Source organism: Pangasianodon hypophthalmus, chromosome 21 (assembly GCF_027358585.1).
Source record: "Pangasianodon hypophthalmus isolate fPanHyp1 chromosome 21, fPanHyp1.pri, whole genome shotgun sequence".
In the NCBI taxonomy this organism is placed as follows: Eukaryota; Metazoa; Chordata; class Actinopteri; order Siluriformes; family Pangasiidae; genus Pangasianodon; species Pangasianodon hypophthalmus.
Genome location: NC_069730.1, coordinates 17,337,653 through 17,358,969, shown reverse-complemented (window position 1 = coordinate 17,358,969; position 21,317 = coordinate 17,337,653). Strand labels below are relative to the sequence as shown.

At 38.6% G+C, this 21,317-nt stretch overlaps 1 protein-coding gene across 1 annotated transcript in view; it reads left to right on the top strand.

Moving 5' to 3' along the window:
- The first annotated feature begins 264 nt into the window (after positions 1–264).
- pde1cb (phosphodiesterase 1C, calmodulin-dependent b) overlaps positions 265–21,317 on the top strand; it is a 100,926-nt gene continuing 79,873 nt past the window's right edge. Inside the window, exons 1-3 of the mRNA XM_026946201.3 lie at positions 265–726; positions 19,406–19,456; positions 21,207–21,317. The exon at positions 21,207–21,317 is cut by the window's right edge and continues 61 nt beyond it. Coding sequence (XP_026802002.3) covers positions 477–726; positions 19,406–19,456; positions 21,207–21,317 — 412 coding nt within the window. The 5' untranslated portion in view covers positions 265–476. The remainder of the gene's footprint in view (positions 727–19,405; positions 19,457–21,206) is intronic.

The window sequence follows — 21,317 nt, the reverse complement described above, 5'->3', positions numbered from 1 at the left end:
GAACACATCATTATCTGGTGTGATTTGGTGAGCTTTAACTGTTGCACGCTTGGAACGGAAGTTAAAAAAAAAAAAAAACACACCCTTAGGGACTTTTGCTTACATGAATCACCACACGCGGGATTCTCGTGCTTACCGTCCTCGAAGTTGTCGTGACGTCACGCGCCTAGGCTACACACCACGGGTGAAGTTGGCTCGTGAACGCTGCATCAATTCATCTCTCTCTCTCTCTCTCTCTCTCTCTCTCTCTCTCTCTCGCGCGCGCACTCACACACACACACACACACACAAAAAGAAAGCAAAGAAAAGAAAATGCTGGAGGAAGCAAGCGGCATTCTCCCGAAATGATTTACAGTGGAACAGAGGAAGTGATCATCCCTACCTGAGTCATAATGCAGGCTGTTTAAGTAGCACGCGGTAGTTTTTGCTCGCGCGCGCGCCATCGGTACCGGCGTCTCGGCGCAGTGGACGCAGTGATGGGCTCGGTCACATCGGCTCTGACCAGAACCCGCAACACTCTGGTGAAGGTGGGCTCGGAGCCGCAGCGCGAGGCGGACCCGGACCCGGATCCGGACGGAGATTCGGGTCACGCGCGGCGCACGAGCGTCCGCGGAGTTTTCCCGGGCCGGCGCGGGAACAAGGCGCGCGCCAAGACGGCGGCATCCGAGGTGCCGCACGCGCAGGACGGAGGCACCGAGGCGCAAACGCAGAGCACCACAGAAGGCGGTGAGTGCTCACACACACACACACACACACACATACATACACATATATACATATAAAAGCTAAAGTTCAAGCATTTTTATTTACTTTAAAGCTAAAATCATCATCCTGTAGCCTACTTTAAGTGTCAGTTTTCAGTTCCAACAACATCAGGGTGTGTAAACATCATATTTTTCATAATTTCTTTCTAAATCATAGCCAGAAAAAAAGGCACTGAACAGAACCTTTGGCTGGGCTGCTAATAAAGCTGGGCAATATGATGATATCAATATTGTGATCAATTATGTCACAGTATGCTTCTGGGAGATACTGAGGATAACTGTGATATCTTTTTAGAATTTTTTGAATGTTTTTTTTTTAACTTTAATTACTTTAATTGTAATTACAAACTGACTAGAATCAGCTGATAAGGTGGTAAAATTTTGTGCTTAATTTTTAAAAATCGTGAAATGTTAAACATTTACAAATTTGTATTTTTCGCTTTGTTTATTTATGGATTTATGAATGTTTTTAATCAATAAAAATGATACAGAAAATGATAATACATGTAATAATAAGCAATAATGCATTAATAATTGATAATAAATCAAAAATTATTTTTGCAGACATTAAATATATGATCAAACAGTTTTTTTAAATGCAACACACCAGTTTTGCAGGTAGTTTGTGTGCAAACCTACATATCTTGATGCATATCATGTATCGTAGAAATGCCTTCAAGCATCTTGATGTCATATTTTTGTCATATCGCCCCGCTTCCCAAAAGTGTATACCTTTCTTCCTTTTGTACCTTTAGTAGGCCTGTGCATCTTTTCCCTTGAAAGGTGTAAAAAGTGTAGCTTTATATATAAACACTAATTATGGTCCATTTGAGTACCTTAAAATATATTTAAAGTTTCACTATATCCCCTGTTTCAGGTGCACAATACACAAAAAGATAACGGTAGCACCTCAGTGACAAGATGGTACAGCTTAGTACTTTGCAGTAGTTTTTCTACGAAGGCCATATAAGATTCATAACATGTTATAAATCATTAATAAGGCATTGTTTAAATTAGAGAAAAAAATGCATTATACTTAATTGCATCCTTAATTCTACATTATACATGGTTAACAGTTAACATAATGCATTAGTCGTGTTTGTAACACATTATAATATTATACATTATAACACATTATAATGCTAAGTCACGTTGAATTGCCTGATATTCAGCCTTATATGTAAGCACAATGTAGGGAACTGTTTAGTATTCAGTGTTTAAAGTGTCATTTTTGGGCTTGGGTCAGAAATTATAAATGTTTAAAATGATTCTAAATAGACAGGACAGGTCTCAGCGAGTTTATCAATGAACATGATACATTATGCTTTAAGTCTTTCTTTGACGTTTGTGATGTGGTATGTAAGGGTGGGTGATATGAGAAAAAAAATGATATCATCATACTTGGAGACATTTCTACAATAAATGATATGCGTCATGATATATAGGACTGCACAAGTGAAAGAAAAAATAACTCATTCTAATTATTTTAATAAACTCTACTAATCAATAAAAAAAGAAATATGTAGTTTCTTTGGAAAATTTTAATATCGAATTAGCTACTTCGAATCTTACAGGTTGGAAGGAATGTAATAATGTAATATAGAATATAAAATAATGTACATTTTTAATATAATATCATAATATCCCCCAGCTCTAGTGTTATTGCTACATTACATGCTTTACATTAACAGTTCCTAATGCATTATAGACATTGCTATAAAGTGCAATACATTTTCATAAATAAGTCTAACAATATATATGGAGTCTAAACGTATTGTAATGGCTTTCATAGAAAGTGTTGCTGATAATTCTATACATTTGTGTCTGGTTAGCCTTTACAGCGTCTCTGCTAATGATACTGTGTGTAATAGCAGCCATCATGTCAGCATGAGAGAGTGCATGCACTGTGGAGGGGGAAAAAAAAACGCTTCACAGGATCTCATTGTGGAACAATAAATAGGAAACGGATTGGGAAAAAAGGGACACGTCGCTTTGAAGGCTGATTGTGCGCACGCGTACTGCGCGTCTCTAAAGTTGCAGAGAGAAAGCGCTTTGATGTTAGAATAACAGCTCGCTGATCACAGCAACATCAGCCTCTGTACACGAGCCTGTATCAAAGACGCATCAAACACATGAAGTGGACTAACTTTCAACCTGTTAAGCTGTACGTGTGATTACAGCAGTATTTTAACATTACTACTTGATTATGACACTGTACGAGATGATCATAATAATAACAATAATATTATAATATGATCATAATAATAATAATAATAAACAAACCTCGACTAAATTCTGTAACAGTCTGCGATAACGATGAAGATCCTCTACCGGTAGACCTGTGATTAAAGAAAATGACCTTGTTCTGTTTACATCATCAGTGAGAGCGGGAAGAAAATGGGCTCGCATAAACAGTTTTCAGTGTGAGCTTGAGGTAATGAGAATACACCGAAAAAAAAGAAACCTTAGATCAAAGTAGAAAAAAATTGCATGAACTTGTTGCAAATAAATATTTCTGGCTATTTTTTTAAAGATGAGGAAAAAAAACCCCAAATATGACTGATACTTATTCGTTTTTTAACCATAAACCAATGATAATTTTTTTCCAGTGTATTTTTTCTGTCCGTTAGCGTGTTTTGTTTACATTTCTCCATCGCCGCTATCGTATTTATAACCATCCCCTGAGTTTTGCTTAATTCTATGCCGTATTCCTATTGGTTGCTTGTAGATGAGTGCCATAACAGCGCTCAGAACCTCTGTATTTGGTTGCAATGACACTAAACTAGACGTTATATGATGCGTTCTTAGACCACCGAGCTCAACTCATGACCAAAGATTTCTTTTCCGATGATTTTTTTTCCCCAAAAGCTGCCTTTGGCTTTATATTCTGTACTTCTGACTTCTGAGGGTTTATCTCTTCTTCTGGTATGTAATTGTGTTAGGTGAGACATGATCACCAATCCACGGGAAGACATATTTAAAGCTAAATACAGTCAGAAGAACTTTTTCGCAGTGATGCTTCCCTCTTAAAGAGACAAGTGGATGCTAGCAGAAATAAATAATTTTCCCCTTTTTTTCCTTTTCACTTGTGTGTACATTCTCAGTCTTGAGTAAATGTTCTTCTGTCTTTATTCGTATCTATTAATTCCACTGCTGAACTTACGAAATAATTATCGCTGAAGTTTGGTAGTTCTCTTTTTTCCGATCATTACACACCTTTATTATCCTCCTCATGTTCACTGGGAGTCTAGTTCCATCTGTTTTGCACTCTTTCCATCCCCTGTTCTCTCACCCCGTCTCTCGTGTACGTGCCGCCTCACTCCTGCACTTACACTTCCCTCCCCGCTCGCTCTCTAAAGGAAGTGCAGGCCCATGAGGGGGATGAAAATATCGCCTCCCGAGGCCCCTTGTTCCGCCGTTACCATGGCCGTGGGCCGGTGACGACCCCTGCTGGGCTTCTCTCGGCTCCTTCAGATGCACGCTGTCTCACCTCGACTCTCACCTGCTGATCCGCAGGGACTCGTGGGTAAGGGAGACACCAACCAACGCTGAGGCTTAATGACATAGCCGGACGTTCTTCCAAAATAAGTGACGATTCATGGTTTTGTTGTATCAACCGTTATATAAAAGGAGAAATATTCGTGCGTGATGATAGGACAAGTAAGTAGCAAAATTCAGATTATAGCTCTGTTATAGTAAAATGTGCTGTCAAGGAGGTTACACACCAAAACACACCAAAAAGTTCAGAACTTATTGAACAAATCTTGATCGTAAATCTAGTACTCATAGTCAAAATCAGTCCCATGGTCAAACAGCGCCATGCAGATAGTCCAGGGAGTCAAAACTGGAAGTAAACATCAGGCTTAGATTGTGAATCTATGAAAAACAAGTTCTCTCAAACAACAAATTTACAGTCCAGAATTATTGGCACCCTTCATAAAATTAAGCAGTTAATCAGCATACTAGGAGTGATATTAACCATACCGGAATGTGACAGTTTCACTTTAACACAAAAGGTTTTCTGTGAAACACTGGTTTTAAAATTATTGGCTTACATTCACAATATTTCATATTCAATCACTCATCATCAGTAACCGCTTTATCCTGGTCAGTGTTGTGGTGGAGCCAGACCCTGCAATGCCAGTCCACCTCTAATATTTCATATTAATTTATGAATTAACGGTCTGTAGCCTGGAGATAAAAATAACAATGCCACTGACGTGCTTCCTGGAAAGACTGAAAAGGTTGGAGACACTTGTAGAGGATCTTAAACTCTCCTCCATGCAGATTATTTCCTTTGTGTATGTATTTATTTTTATTTATGTGGACTGTCCTCTTCAGTTCGTACCACAGGTTTTTAAAGCCAGAGAACGAGCTGGCCGCTGCAAATTTGATTTGTGTCCCTGGAACCATTTCTGTTTTTTCCACTCGATGGTGTGGCAGGGCTCAAAAAAAAAAAAAAAAAAAAATCCCCATAATCCTAAACACTGGTGCTTTTTCTTGCCCAGGTACCATGTGTTCTTTTTCTGTCTGATTTAAGAGGTTTCACAGCTTTAAACCTGCACAGCCATGTTTTCTTCTGGCTATTTAACTCAATCTTACTCTTATCAACTCATTATCTCATTAACAAACCCATCATGAGGTTGCGTTAGAGTAGTGTAGTACAGAGATTATTTTGTGATACTGAAAAGCCAGATGAGCAAAGAGTCCACTAAAAGTGTGTCATGTGGCTGAATATGTTAGGAGCATTAAGTTTTAATACAGTCTTTCCCTTTTTAAATCTAATCTCATCTAATCCTATCCGAGCCACTGATCAGGGGTGGAAATGAAACTATCTTTGCCTTTTCTGCATCAGATAACTACGTTAGCATTCCTGACATACGCAGCATCATAATCAGTTTAAAGAACACTCAGGTAGAAATCAAACCAGGTGGAAGAACAAGAAAGAAGGAAATAGGAAATATTAGGAGCAGGAATGGAAGTGCAACACTAAAACCTTGGATATCCACATTTTTAAAAATTCTTCCAGGTCATGAAAAGCCTGCGTGTTGTACAATTCCTGGAAGTGATGATCACGCGTTTGTAAGTTGTAACACATTTATAAGTGACGGCAATACCAACAACAAAAACAAATAGGGCTCTGTGATTGGTTTAAGACTTTGGGAAATAGGTTTTTTAGCCTTGTCCGCACCAGGGTGCTAGTTATTTTAGTGTGTTTTTGCCACGGCTCAATAATCCGTGACTATTTTTCAACTCTATTTTCTGTATTTCAACTCTTTCTTTGGTTATTAATGGTTCGCATTTGAGATGTTGACCAACATACACTACTAGACTACTAGACTCTAGAGTCTAGTGTAAAAAAAAGTCAAGGGTTTTTGATACACCTCGACTCGGTGTGACCGGCCAGGAACTCGATCTGGAGGTGAGAGATTAGTCTGACACCCTCACAAATGTCTTGATTGTTGGTTTCAGCTTTTGGTACCGTTGTCTTCAGCTACTTCAAAAATCTGCCGACTGAGACTGACTAGCATAATCTGAACCAGATCCTGATTCGTGGTTATAATCTCCGGTAAAATTCATGTAAGTCATGTAAGGAACCAGGATAAAAAAAAATCTTTTGGCTCTCTACTATTGCAGTGGGATTTCAGAAATGGACTGAATATAGGAGCTGGAAAAACTGGCTGTAGTTCAGCGACTCTAGCTTTTGTAACATGAGCCATTGCAGCTTCTGTAGCAGATCCTCTGTTGCAGCCAATCACGTGCATTTATGGAAATTATTTAGCTGAAGGTAGCTCATCGAGACAGGAAAGCATATGGAGATTTCACAGACTTTCATAAATTTCATTTACGATCTCTGCTTTGATTAGTGAACTGATGACATGGCTTGTTAAAAAAAATAAACAGAATGTTTAAAGATGATTCAACAGAGAAGTCTGTGTTTACTGTTTAAGCTTTAAAAGGGAACTCTTGGTGTTATTCAGTCATGTAGTGCATTATAGTGAAGACGTTGAGGTTTCAGACATATGGATAGTTTGGAGGGAAACCAGGAACAGGAAGTGATCGTGACATTTAGATGCTTGAGGTAGATTGTGGATTAGTTTTGACTGCAGGTGTGTTTGGGATGGAAAACAAGTCACATGTCAGGAGTCAGGATGTGTTGACTCTCAGGATGTGGGCCGGAGCAGGCAAGCTCAGGGGTCAACAAGAACGTTCAGCGAATCCCCTAAACAGCCTTAATATGAAGAAAAAGGAATTCTTCGATGTAAATCGATGCTGTAAAAAGATGTTGTCTTTCCAGTAATTTAGTACTGATGTTATTTTTATGATGTCAGCATGAATCTGGCAGATCTGCAGCATTATTGGCAGTGCTTGATATAACACAGTGAAAAAGACAGAATATTTTCAGATGGTAACTGAATCAAGCTGTATGAAATGTTGTAATGAACACATTTTAATGAAAGCCTGGTGTGTTCTCTTCCTCAGTGCGGTTCTTTAGGCAGGTGAGAAGTAGTCCTGGGATGCTTCTAAGTGAACTCTAGCATGGTTTGATTGCAGTGAGAAAGCAATTTGACTCTGAATCGACTGGGCTGCAAACTGTGCCAAAGGACAGAGTGAGCGAAAAGAGAAAATAAACTCTGGAAGTGAATTACAAAATGCTTTAAACTGCTTATTTATATAATAATCCAATAATGTATTTAGTGCTGGGTGATTTTTGTGATTTCTTGGCATAGGTTTATTTACATTGCTGTATTTCTGATCAATGAATAAGAGTTTTATGAGTATGTTTGTAGCCTTACACACCCCTCAGACAGCTTTTTTTGCATTTTGGTTTGTTTAGTACTGTGCAAAGAACCAAATCAAATAATAAAAAGAAACAAAAGTATGAATTTCACACTGATTCAGACTCGAAAAACAGTCTAACAGGTGTGAAGTTTCCTTTATCTGCTTTTATTATGGGACCTGCAACCAAGTTCATTAGAATATACTGCAAGCATATACAAACAGATGTAATTGCAGAAGTGTGTGGGATTGGGATTCAAAAAACATTCCCACACACACCTCGAGTGTCAGCTGTCAAAAGCCTTTTCAGAGTACAGCCTTAAATGCTTTTACTTAGCCGTTTTTTTTTTTTTTTGCATCATAAGTGACTGATGAAATATCAGTCACTTTTTATCTTGCTGATTTGAAAACGAATTCCTGGGAACGCAGACCTCACAGTGGGAGTTGAGGACGTCGGAAACGGCTCTCACAGTCAGAAAACTAGTCTAATAATAAAAGGACTCGAGTGTGTACATGGTGTTCAGACACCATGTGGGTTTGATCTTAAGTGGAACAGACTCTGTTTGAGTAGGTGTTGTTACATGCAATGATTGCTTATAGAGTAATTTGAAATTAAATCAGCAGAAGTCAAGTTATATAAAATGCCAGATGAAATCAAATGAAGTGCCCCTGAAATCAAAATGAGTGTTTCAGAGCTTTACATCTGGAAAAGATATTCTCAATTTAACATTATAATTCAGCATTCCTGGAAAATGATTACAATTTTTTGAGTCATCTTGTACTAGTGTAGCGTTTGTCCAATGCAATTCAAAGCATGTGTCCCGCCCCTGGGGGCGTGTCTTGCTGTACAGTAGCAACTTGTTAGCAGTAAACATGGTTCTTCGGTGGGATTTTCGGCTGTGCATCTTCACACACACACACACACACACACACACACACACACTATTCCCTTTTCCAACCATTGCTTGATTGAGAAGTCTATCCATTTGGAAAAGGGTGGAGTTTGTGCGAGTTGGCAATTATGTGACTTTTCTGGGCTTGTTAATGCCAGATTATTGCAACTGGTAACGTGTTCAGATGCAGGGTGCAAGTGTGTATACTCAGAGTGTCATATGTAGTTCCAGGCATGGGTCAAATCACAGGCGGGAAACAAGGCAGTTAAGAATCGGAAAACCGGGATAAACACAGAAATGAAAGCTTAAGGCTTAGTGACTGCGGCCGAAATCTCATAGTGTGACAGTACGTACTGCATTCGATTCAGAACCTAATGCTCGGGCTGTTGATACAGTACGCACTGATCAGTATATTTGTGTAGTATGAATACAATCAGGACATACTACATCCGCCATGTTGGCATTGTCAAGGAACAAGGAACAATGTTTAACACCTATAGCACTTAAACGCTGCCTTCCACCATTTTTGATTCTGACAGCTCTTCCGCGCCAGTCCCGTTGCCTTATGGGATAGCGCAATGTCTATTGGTTGCATCCTGCAGAATCTCAGCGGAAGCCGTAGGTCATCCAGGTATTTCTCGCCTACTGTTTTATGAATACTGAGAATTCGGACGTACTGCTTCTTTGGGTAGTAGAAATATTCGAGAGACACGAAAGGGAATAAATAGGCAAACTAATCAAAGGCTAGAAGTAGAACAGGAGCATACATGATAGAAGAGACAAATGACTGGACAGGGGAGGAGACAGGACCGGGAAGTAAAACAAAGACCTGTCACAGTAAGAGCACTGTTCACTGATGGAATTTATGACACTTCAGCCTGATAGAGAATGCAAATCCGTTACATTTTAGGCATGGAACACGGTACCGAGTTAAGGTTTGACCTGACGCTGTGTAACAACCTAGACGAAAGTTTTTTACAAACAATGACTGTTGTTTAGCTATACACCGCTGACCTCTGCTAAATCACGTATGGCATAACCCCAAGAAACGCACAGCATCTTGTCATCTAGGATCTCGTCCTCATTAGAGTGGACAGGCGTGGAGGTGAAGGAGGTGAAATTCCTCCACGGTTGAAAAAAGACTCACTAAAAACGCTTCCATATTAAGCTAGTTCACTAAGCTACTGTCAGGTTTGTTTTAGATTTGGTGAGGGTGTGGCATGGCGTATCTCGAATGCTATTGGCTGTTATGTAACATGCTGTCAGGAAATATGTCACCATACAGAATCAAATCATGGTGCTCAAACAATTTGTTGGGGTAAACATTTCTTGGACATTTTGTTTGATTTAAAATGGGATAGTTATTTCACCTTGACACCTAGCAGTGCCTATGACTTTGTCTTTTCTAACCTCAGACAACCTGCTTAAGTGGAAGCAATCAAGACGCCACCAATTCATTGGAAAGCCATTGTATTTCCTGTATGGTGGAAACATCTCCGACATTACCTTAAATGTCCCTCTAATGAGGCCATATGTGGGGAATACACGATCTCCCTGGTCGCTCGCACTCCCTTAATTACTTTGCCGTGTCTCCACGGAAACTGCTGGGAGGAACAGGCGTAGCCGGGGACGCTCTCCTGCTTTCCACTCACACCTCAGTTGGAGGAGACACTAATGAGCTTGTGTATCCTCCAGTGTTCGCCATCAGAGTCAACACAATGGTTTTTACACATCACATGGTTTATATTGTTCCTGCAGGCTGAGATGGCGTACAGTGGAGGAGAAGAAGGTGCATTAAGGGGGATTCCAAGGTGCGTCACGGTCTGAAACAGATTTTTAATGAGTTATCTTAGATTGGTCTGGTAATGCATAAAGTGGGACATTGGCATAATTTGCAGTCTCATGAAGAAAATTGTTGTTCATGCAGTTTGTGCTCTCAAAGAGGCTTCAAAAAAAAATTCAGATGCTGCCTAAATTCGTGTTCAACTCATGGTGGCCAATCAAGAAGTGGCTTTTGGTTTTATGCTTTGCAAATAAAGCTGCATATCATATTGCATGGAGTGGACAACATGTGAGGAATAGCACATTTGGGAGTGTGCTGTTATAGGAAAGTAATCAACAGTAGAGTGATGTGATATGGCCCAATGTGAAGCATTACTATTAGCACCCCAAACTGTATTATTTTTCAATTAGACCATGTCCTAATGTTCCTCCTATACCACAGCAATTTGCCAACAACCCCCTTAAGACTCGGGCTTGACTCGGTCTCAGCTAGTCCTGGTCTTAGCTTGACTTGATCTCAGCTATATCCAGTTATAGATACATGCAATGTTTTGGAACATCCACAAAACAAGTTAGCTCCTGTTAGCGCTTACATTATAGCAGCTGTAAACTGCAAAGTGTAAAGTTCTCTGTCTTGAAGGATTTCCTGTGGCGGAAAACATACTGACTGTTACAAAGCGCTTTAATTTGCACAAAAGATGATATATCACTGCTATGCCACACCTGTTGGAAGTAATTAAAAGTAACTAAAATACACATAAACATAATGCAGAAACATTTCTGTATTTCAGTGCTTCTCATCAACACACCCTATTTGGCTTCTCCTCATCAACCTTAAGTGTGTTTTCATTTGAAAATGTTGGTGTGTGTCTGACGTTGCTATAGTTTTGACTCACCTCGATTTGATCCCTCAGCCTTCCAACGGATCACCGAACAAACCTCGATAGGCTGTGATTATCTAAATAAAGTTTTAAATAAATATATAAAATGGACAATATAGAGGAAAGAATCTGGTGTAAGTTCTTTAAAAGAAAACCAGCACACTGCTTTTGTGTCTTTCCCTCATCAGCCAGCCACAGCGGCTCTCTTTGCGCTAGCTCTGAAGTATATCAAGATGAAGAACAGCGGATGCCAATTAAAGACCATGGCTTTGTTAATCAGGCATCTGAGTTTTTTCTCCTGTTAATCTGACTCTCCATCTGCGTCACAGAAACAGAGCGATAAAAACCTCGAGCAGTTGCCTGGTGACAGACGTTTACTACAAAAAAGACTGTGCAAATAACACGACCTTGTAAAAGAACTCGGAGATTTGACATGCACATAAAAGGAGGTGACAAAACCGTTCTGGTTTATGATAAAAATATCAGTAATTTTCTTTGATTTGTGGAGCTGCGAGTCAGCCGGTGGTCTCATAGAGAGAAAGCTTCTGGTTTCCAAGAATGAGACAGAGAGAGAGAGAGAGAGAGAGAGAACGAGAGAGAGGAGAGACACTTTCATTGTTTGTTTCCTCAAGCATGCAACTTTTAATAATATTTGAATTGAAAGCAGTTTTTAGTTTTACTGAAAGTTTTACTGAAGTAATTTAGTAAATTTAGTATTTTACTAAAGTACATTTACTTGAATATAATTATCTTTTTTTCCGCTTTCATTTTCTGAGTTACAAAGTTTGTGTAATTAAGGTTGTGAGTCACGAAATTACAACACTGCATGTAAAATGCATAAAAACAAACTTGTAGTCGTATTACAATACCATACCATAGTATTACACCATTTCCAGAGGTCTGAATTAAAGAACGTTATCAGTCAAAACGTTGACACAGAGCATGCTATGATAGGAAAATAATCAATGACAGAATGGTGTGGTGCAGACCGACATGAAGCGGAGTTACTGTTACCACCCTGAAGTTGATCGTTTTCCTATATCAGTGTTTTATTCCTTGTACATCACCGCAATTTTCCATTTTTTTATTTCATAAATGACAACACATTGTACACATTGTTTTATCCATTTATAGTTACAGTTATATTATTGGAACATCCGCAGAACAACTGAGTTCCTGTTTACAATTTGAGGTAAAGTTATAACTTTACCTCTAAATATAAAGCTGTGATTTGCCTTACAGCCAGAACTACTGTCAGAGCTGCTGCTATAGGAAGCTAATCAGCACCTTCTGACCAATCAGATTTGAGTATTCGACAGTTCTGTGGTATGAACAGTGGTATTATTTATTAAGGACTGTATATAAGCTTTTCTAAAGAAAGAAATTCACTTTAAACACATTTTCTCCAGGGAACTAGTCTTGGAGGTCTCAGAGTTTATCAGCGCGCAAACTCAACTGGTGCATTAACAGGTTTCCCCTGAGTGAGCGTATGTGTGTGTGTGTGTGTGTGTGTGTGTGTGTGTGTGTGTGTGTGTTGGGGTGGTGGGGGGGCGGAGGTGGGCCGTGTGGCTGAGTGGGTTCTCCTCCCTTACACACATTTCCTCAGCATGGTCTCCGGAGAATGCTCTGACACACACACACACACACACACACACACACACACACACTATCGGGTGATTTATTATTTTTTTCACACCCTGTTTTAGATGGAGAAAGTGTCAAAGCAAAATGAAGGCACCACATTTAATTGTCTTTCTGTCTCTCTGCTTGTCTGTCTCTCTCTGCCTGTCTATCTGTCTGTCTATCTATCTGTCTATCTATCTGTCTGTCTATCTGTCTGTCAGAGTTTCAGTCAGTCTTTTTATCATAAGTCACAAATGACAGCCTTTGTGTTGCAAATTGAAACTGGAATGAAACGAAAAATGACACAGTCTGCCATTATCTGGGGAAATGGGAATAATTCAGAACAATGCTGAGTGTGTATGAGTGTGTCTATGTGTGAGTGTGTGTTAGTAACAGAAAGTGTGATACACACAGAGAGAGAGAGACAGACAGAGAGAGAAAGAGAATAATGTGGAGAGTGTGAGGGAAGGTCAGCACTGAGAGAGAGAAAGGAGGAGGATTAAGGAGGAGGAGGAGGAGAGAGAGTAAGAAAGCTGCTTCTTCCTCAACACAACTTCACCCCGGAGGTCTCACACACTCGCCAACCTGCACACACCGCTGGCAGACGCGCCACTCCGCTGTCTGGGAGCGTAAGCGCGTAAATTAGTGTGAAGCCGAGCTTTCAGAGCTTTAGCCTGGCCTGAGGGAGTGGGGAGAGGAGGAAGGAGGGAATGACGGAGCACAGCGCCAGGAAACAGGGACTTAAGAAAGGGAGGAGTGCCACGTTCAGCATCGATGGATTCAGCTTCACTATAGGTAAGAGAGAGAGAGAGAGCGACAGAGCGACAGATAGAGAGATAGACAGAGAGAAACAGAGTGAGAGAGCGGGAAGTGGGGTTGTAAATCTGTAAAAAAAAATTTAGATAAAAGGATAAAACATGCAGAGAGCCGTGAAAAGTAACAAAATGCTTTAGAAAGAATCGAGTACCATTTTTTAAAAATCTATTTCCATTTTACTTGAATAAATTTGCATGTATATAAATTTAATTTTTGTCCTTTTGTGTTTGTGGTGTGTTATGTCTGTTACATGTATTTTTTTAAATAATTTTTTTAAATAAATGAAACAATACCAACTTTATTGTTGTTGTAAATTATTTATACATTTTTTATTATTTACAAATATTTATAATTATTATTTATAAATTATTATTATTATTATTATTAGTAGTAGTAGTAGTAGCAGTAGTAGTAGTAGTATTGCTGTTGTTGTTTTTATTTGTTTATTTGTTTATTTATTTTTAGTCCACTACCTACAGGTCTATGCAAAAGTATAGGCACTCAGTCTCTTCTTTAAATCAATTTTGTGTTAAATTGAATTTTGTCTTGTTTTATTTTATGTTATATTAGCTTGTCCGGAGAAAAAAATATTTCCAAACATGTATTTTATTAAGTAATGGACCATGTGACAAAACATCATCAAGAACATGTGGGATTTTACCTGCAGAGTCAAAAGAACTGTAGCAATTTCCTCACAAAACTGCACAACAGAATACCTAGGAGAATTTATGCAGGTGTAAAGATGAATTATAATTAATTCAGTTTTTTATTTGGATGTTATACATTTTACTACATAACATCGTGATAATTTTGATACTTTAAAACATTTCAGTTCATTACCTCACTTTGCAAATGCTGCTGTATAATAGTAAATGTTTTTTTTTTATGTCCAACAAACAGCTTTATCCAAATAATGTACAAAAGTATGGATGAAAACTATTGATCATACTTCAGCTTGACTGAAGTTTGCCTTTAAGTATAACATTTTAACTGATAATATATAAATATAAAATGAAAGATTGTGAAGGACGTCTTAATGATCAAAACTAATAATTTTAAATCTCGATGCTGTCTTTTCCATGAAAACCTACCCAAATGGCTGTTTTCTTCTGAGAATGTGTCCATATGGCAATTTACACACCTTATTTAATCCTAATTCTTATGCCTACACAAACATGGAAACCAGTAAGAGCGGTCCAAAACACTGTAACATTAAGATATAAGTGGTAGAGAGAGATGTGATGTGATGCTCGCTCTACCTTTTAACTATGATGTGTGTGCTGCAGTGATTTCAGGAACAGTGTGACGTCTCAGTAGCCGTATTTTAGCAGTCATACAGAGGTGATTCTATGGACTGTCGCAGGAAAGTGCAAGGCGGACCTCCTGGCATTTTGTTCCACTTTACTGCCATCATTTTCCCCAGATGCTTTTTATAAAGAATCGGGAGAACTGTCTGAAAGTGTTCTTGGTGTAGCGTTGTACATTACCCATCAGAGGATTTGGGGATATTCTGCACTTTAAGATTTGACATTTTCATCAACTTAGTGTTGGTCTTCACTGATTGCGTTCCTTGCCTGTCCTGTAACTACACCTCTGCTGCTATACTGTGTAACATAATCTTTTTGCCTGCCAGAAAATAAAGAAATCGAAGAACTCACTGATTTCCATACATGTTTGGCGTTAGAACTATACTTCATTAGTCTTGCACTAAATTGTGTCTCAGTTTTTTAAACAAATTTGCAGCTAACAATGGTAATATTAATTGACATGTAGCAAATTTAGCTAGACTTATTGTATCCACTATTCAGCAAAAATGAGTCCAGATATCCATCCAAATATGGTTTTTACCCCCAAGGACCAGTTAAAGCATTGGTATATGTATTATGAACCAAAGGTTGAATCAACTCTCTCTAAATATGAGCTGTTCTCTTGGATTTTTCTTTAAATATTACTTTGAGGTTTTTTCCTAGAAGATATTTGCAGAAGAACTATCCTTAACAGCTCATAATGTTGCGGAAATAATTTATGGGACTACCTGGAGTTACCAAGAGACGCTTCATATCTTTCTTGTTCACATTGCACTCCTGAGTTGAAATCGCTATAAATATCCAAAACCTGGAACAGCAGGAGGAGCAGCTTGCCAAGTTCCTGCTTGAGGTACCTAGAAGGATTCTGCTACCACAGTGCTGTTGAATCCTCAAATTTCATTGGTCAGAATTTAATCACATTTTTCTGTATATAATTTTTCTACTATTTTACCATTTCTATGGTAACAGCTCTTTCACTGGGACTTGTACAGCATGCTCCACCTAATCTAAGCCTGACAAAAAAACAGATGTTATTTAACAGCGAAAAACATATAATCACTGATATGGTGTAATACGTTTTTTTTGAAAGGGGGTTTTCCACCATGGGAAAGTCTTCAGTTTGTTCTTTCCTGTTTCTCGGTAACAGTTCAAACGAGGATTTTTTTTTGCCTCATTAACATCACGAGAGGGAAAAACAGAGAGTGATGGAATAACTGTTTATAGCTGCTATAACATAAGTGATAAGAGGAACTAACTTGTTTTGTGGACGTTCCACAACAGTAAATGTAACTGTAGATGGATAAGAAGTACATGTCATTGTTTAATAAATGAAAATTGTAATTGTTGGCAAATTGCTGTGGTATAAGAGGAAAAGGAAAAAGAGCCAACTTTGGGGAGGTAACAGTAACTCCTCTTCACATTGGACTACAGGACCACCACCCCATCACTGATTATTTTCCTATAACAGCACACCTCAAGTGTTTTATTCCTCACATACAAAGTATACAAAGCATCTGCATTTCCATCTTTGGTGTAAAGAGATTTTCTGTAGATTTTCTGTTATGCGCATTTTTTTTGAAAAAATTTTCCTGTTGCCCCAAAGATGTGGGAAAAGTTTTGCGTATTCAGAGCCAGCTTACGCACCTGCTTAATCTGATTTTCTGCACTCCGTTTTCAGATTATACAAATCACTTGTGTGTAGTTCACACCTCTACAGCATCTGAGACAGGGTTTTCTTTTTTTCCTTTTGCTGTCAAATGTAGCACAAGGTAACATAAAAGCAATACAGTTTACTTTTATAACCAATACAACTAAAAGATAATATGAATGAGTAGATGGAAAACACTGGAATAAACACCTAATATAGTATACACTCCTAATCTACTTGTATCCTAGGCCTAAACTCCTAGACGAGTCCTAGTCCTAGACTAGAAGTCTAGTATATTGCCAATATATTGCTGCATGACTAATTCTAGCTGTAATTACAACATTAATCACTGCAAATCTGGTTTAATTGAACATTATGGCTTCCACCCTCATTGTCTGGCAGCTTATAAAATAGCACGTGATCCAGCACGTACTATTATTTTGTAGTTTATTTTTTTTATATCATGCTCTGACCTTTACTTGTGATCAAGATCATGAATTCAGCCCTAAGAAAAGTTTCCGTACGACTAAAATGACAGTGTTATTTTGACTAGTATCAACCAAAACAAGCTAAACTTTCATGGATGTCTGTTGCGAAATGTCTTCAACTTCTGAACTTCTGAAGTATTAAACCTGTTAGAAAATTTTGACTTCCAAAGAGCTGAATGTTACAACTACAAACACTTAGTAAATGGAGTGTTGGTTTGCATGCAAATATTTTTTTTGGGATTGTTTAACATGCTCGGGCAATATCACCATGGCAACCATGGGCATGCACAATGAGAGGTGCCAGACCTTTTAATTGCACACATCTCTCCTAAACTCAGCATCGAAGAAGGCAATTTGTTAAGTGAGAGAGAGTGAGAGAGTGTGAGAGAGACCAAGAGAGAGAGAGAAAAAACGAAGTTTGTAATTATATAATATCTATAAAATCAGTAAATTTCAAATGCTTTCTCGTATCATAGCTGGCTTTTGTACTGGATTTAATGAGCGCGTGTGTTGTACAGTTATACGATTGGTGTGTGTGCGAGCTCTCGATTCACACTTCCCCCGTAACACAGCGTGGCATTTTCAAACAGCTGACCGTTGCCATGGTAACGGGGCGGGCCATGCTCTGCTGGATTCAGCAGAGCGTGCCAGAAGCTGTCTCCTACTTATGAACCGTCCTCATCGGGGTGAATAGGGCAGAGACAAGGCTGCACCACAGACTCCACTTAATTCAGACTCATTTCTATTCACGCCTCAATATCTACCCTCCAAACTAGCATGAAAATGGAGGAAAGTTGTTTTTTTTAACACTGAACCTAAGAAAACGTGCCTTTAACCATTGAAGAATGTGTCTCACCAACAGGCTGCATTTCACTTTTAAATGAGTAACATGGTTAAGTTTTTTTTTTAGCATAAAATTAGCAAATACACAAAAGATTGTTAACTAGCATCCATGTTAATGGCATGAAGACACTTTAAATGATCAGTGAAATGTATTTATTTAACACATTTGAACGTTACTGCAGGAGGAGGAGCTTTCTGAACTGACAGGCAAGCCGACTCCTCGTTCTGATTGGTTGGATGTTGGTGGCCCACATCATTTGTTTTTATTGCAGTTTGCAGAACATAACACACAACAGAGACCAGAGTTTTTTCTCCGAGCCGATTTTTATTGAAGCTGTCGGAATGCGAGGAAAGTTTACTGACTGAAAACAAAATGCTGACGGCACCTTTAATACCGCCTTAAATGCCGAGGATTAGGCATTTGTTGGAACACGTGTTTAGATATTTACTGTATTTTATTGTACTGCTATTCTGTACCTTGTGGCTTAATCTATGGCATTAATTAAAGAATAAAAACTGATAAAACTGCTGTTAGGCTACATGAGTTGCGTGAGTCCGCTGTCTCTAACTTGAATTAATCACTAACTTGAATTAAAACAAAACCTAGATTTGTAATGAGTATTTTGTGGATCCTGGTTAATGAATGTAAATTAATGTAGGGTGTAGGTGGGTGTTAAATAACTCTGTATTATGTGTTTGGTGCTAAACAATCACTTTTCCTCATTAGACCCACACACACACACACACACACACACACTCACACACACACAAAAACACACAAAGTTTAACAGAACTGACTCAACAAATTGCTTGTTGCACAACGTTTTCATTATTCACAAAAGCTACAGCTTTACCCCTGACTGACGCTGGAGACTCCTTCCATAACTGTTACAGAAATCTTCACTATATCAACAATTATATGTTTTTTTTTGTTAAATAACAACCGATTTTTAATCTCTTTATATTTAGATTATGTGCATCTGTCACATAATCTAAATATAGATTATGTGCGAACATGTGCGAACTGTTGCTACAGCAACAAAAATATTAGGATGAGTGTTAATTACTATTAATCTGTGACTTGCAATCCTGCAGCCGGATTTGTCTCGTCAGAGCTAATGTTAGATACAATTAATCAACACCTTCTCATCAATCCGATTCAAGAATCTATAAACTTAAAAGCTTTTTTTCAACTACAAACTTTAATATAGTTGAGCTACATATCTGTAGTCTAATCAAAACTACACTTTGTGACTTTTCCTCGCAAGTGTTTTTACACTAATGATGTAGGGGATGAAGCTGAACAGGGCTGCGTGGGTTTGAAAGTTAGTTTGTACGTTTGTGTGGGTGTGTGTGTGGTTGGAAGGGGGTCAGTTCTAAAGCAATATTGTGCAACACTTTCCGCATGTTGCCTGATAATGACTTGCTTTTATGAAGCGTGAAGCCTTGTAGAAACACACACACACACACACACACACACACACACACATACACATATGCCCAGACCCCACCACACATCTCTATGCACATGCTATGCTTTTAATGCCTCTTTATCTCTCTCTCTCTCTCTCTCTCTCCAGTGGCTAATGAAGATGGAGAAAGCAACAGCAGGCCGCCGGCGACGTTTGCACGTAAGTGTTTTCCCTTGGGAAAATGGAAAAAGAAGCACCAACATCACCAACAGAGGCAAAACAAACACAAAGCCTCAGGCAAATTACCAAAGCACTGTGAAGAGATGACATGTATCAGATAATATGTCAAGCATGTTAATGATCTGTTTTCAGATGAAGCTCTCGTCACATTTATAGAAATATTTCAGGTTAGTAGGCGTCTCATACATTGCATCAGTTAATATAATATGACTGTACATGATGTGGACTAAAACAGCAACAAGTTGAAAGAACTGTAAAATACATATACTGGTGATGTTAGCTTTTGTCCACTAGATGACAGTATTGCAGCATCGCTGGTGTTTAAATTTTCTGGTAAAAAAAAGGATTGAAAAATCAGAGAAGAAAGGTCAAGAAAGGTTAATAAAGCTCCTGTTAATAAATTACGCCTTTTGTGTCTGATGTTTGCGTCTGTACTTTTGCACTGTTGCTATGAGGGTAATGTCGCTAAGTAATGGAATCTTATTGCTACCAGTTTAGCATTGTGGGAACTTCATGCCTAAATAATTAAACACTCAGCTTATCAGATATTGCTAAGCAGTTAGCGATTGTAGCAGAAATGATTTGCATTTAAAATGATATATGGGCTTGGAATCAACGTGTAAATATATTACCATTCAAATTGCTTGAGTCTGATGCCTGTTTTTAGCTCTGTGATGTCATTTTGTCCATTTTTTATAGATAACAGCATGGCATACAGTGTCAGAATCCTCAAACAAAATCTGTTTGTGAACCTAAACAATTTGACATTGATTAAAATGTTTGTAATGATTTATGCATGTAGTTTACACAATGCTAAACTAGACTGGAACGCTATTGGTTGGATATCGTTTGTCCATATAACTAATTTTTCTTCCACTTTGCAGAATGTGGATTGCCAGAATGTGAGGAAAGATTACTTAAGATACTGAAAAAACGCTGACCGCACCTTTAATACACCCTGAAATACAAAGATTTACAAATGCTTTGGTCCCATAGCTTGCAAAAATGTCTTGGCTGTTTGAGTGTGTTTGGTGTAAAGGGGCAAACCTGAGCAAATTTAAATGTTTCACTGAACGAACACTTCAATTATTATCAACTATTCTCCTTTCAAATGTCCCAGAATTCCCAGAATGCATTGTGGAACACCACTGGTTGGACGCCGGTGGTCCAGATCATTCGTTTTTCTTCCAGTTTACAGAATGTTAGCTGCCACAGAGGCCAGAGTTTCTCCTCTGAACAGACATGACTTAAGAGAATGACTGAAAACAACAACAACAAAAAAAGGCTGACCGCACCTTTAATACACCCTTAAATACAAAGATTTAAGCATTTCTTGAAAAGATTGTTTAGATATTTTTACATACTTGTTCCCTGCATTAGCCTCATTACAGTAGCTTACGAACGTTTTGACTGATTGAGGCAAAATTGAACAAATTAAAATTTTATCAAACCATCACTACAGCTATTATTAATTATTCCCCTCTCAAAATTCCCAGAAGTCTAAGTCCCAGAATGCAATGTGGAACCCCACTGGTTGGATGTTGGTGGTGGACATCATTCATTTTTTCTTCCAGTTTACAGAACTGAAGCTGCCAGAGATATTTTATTGAAGCTGTCAGAATGTGAGGAAAGGTTACTGGGAAGAAAAATCTCTGACTGCACCTTTAATGCAGGCATTTGGCGTTTATCGCTTCAACTATTATCTGACAACACATTCTCCTCTCTAAAGGGTCCAAGTCCCAGAATGCATTGTGGAACGCCATCACATCTGGGTTGGGAGTCAAGGAAAAGGTCAAGGGTCAGAGGAGCATCCCAGACGACCCACGCAGCCCGGAGGAGA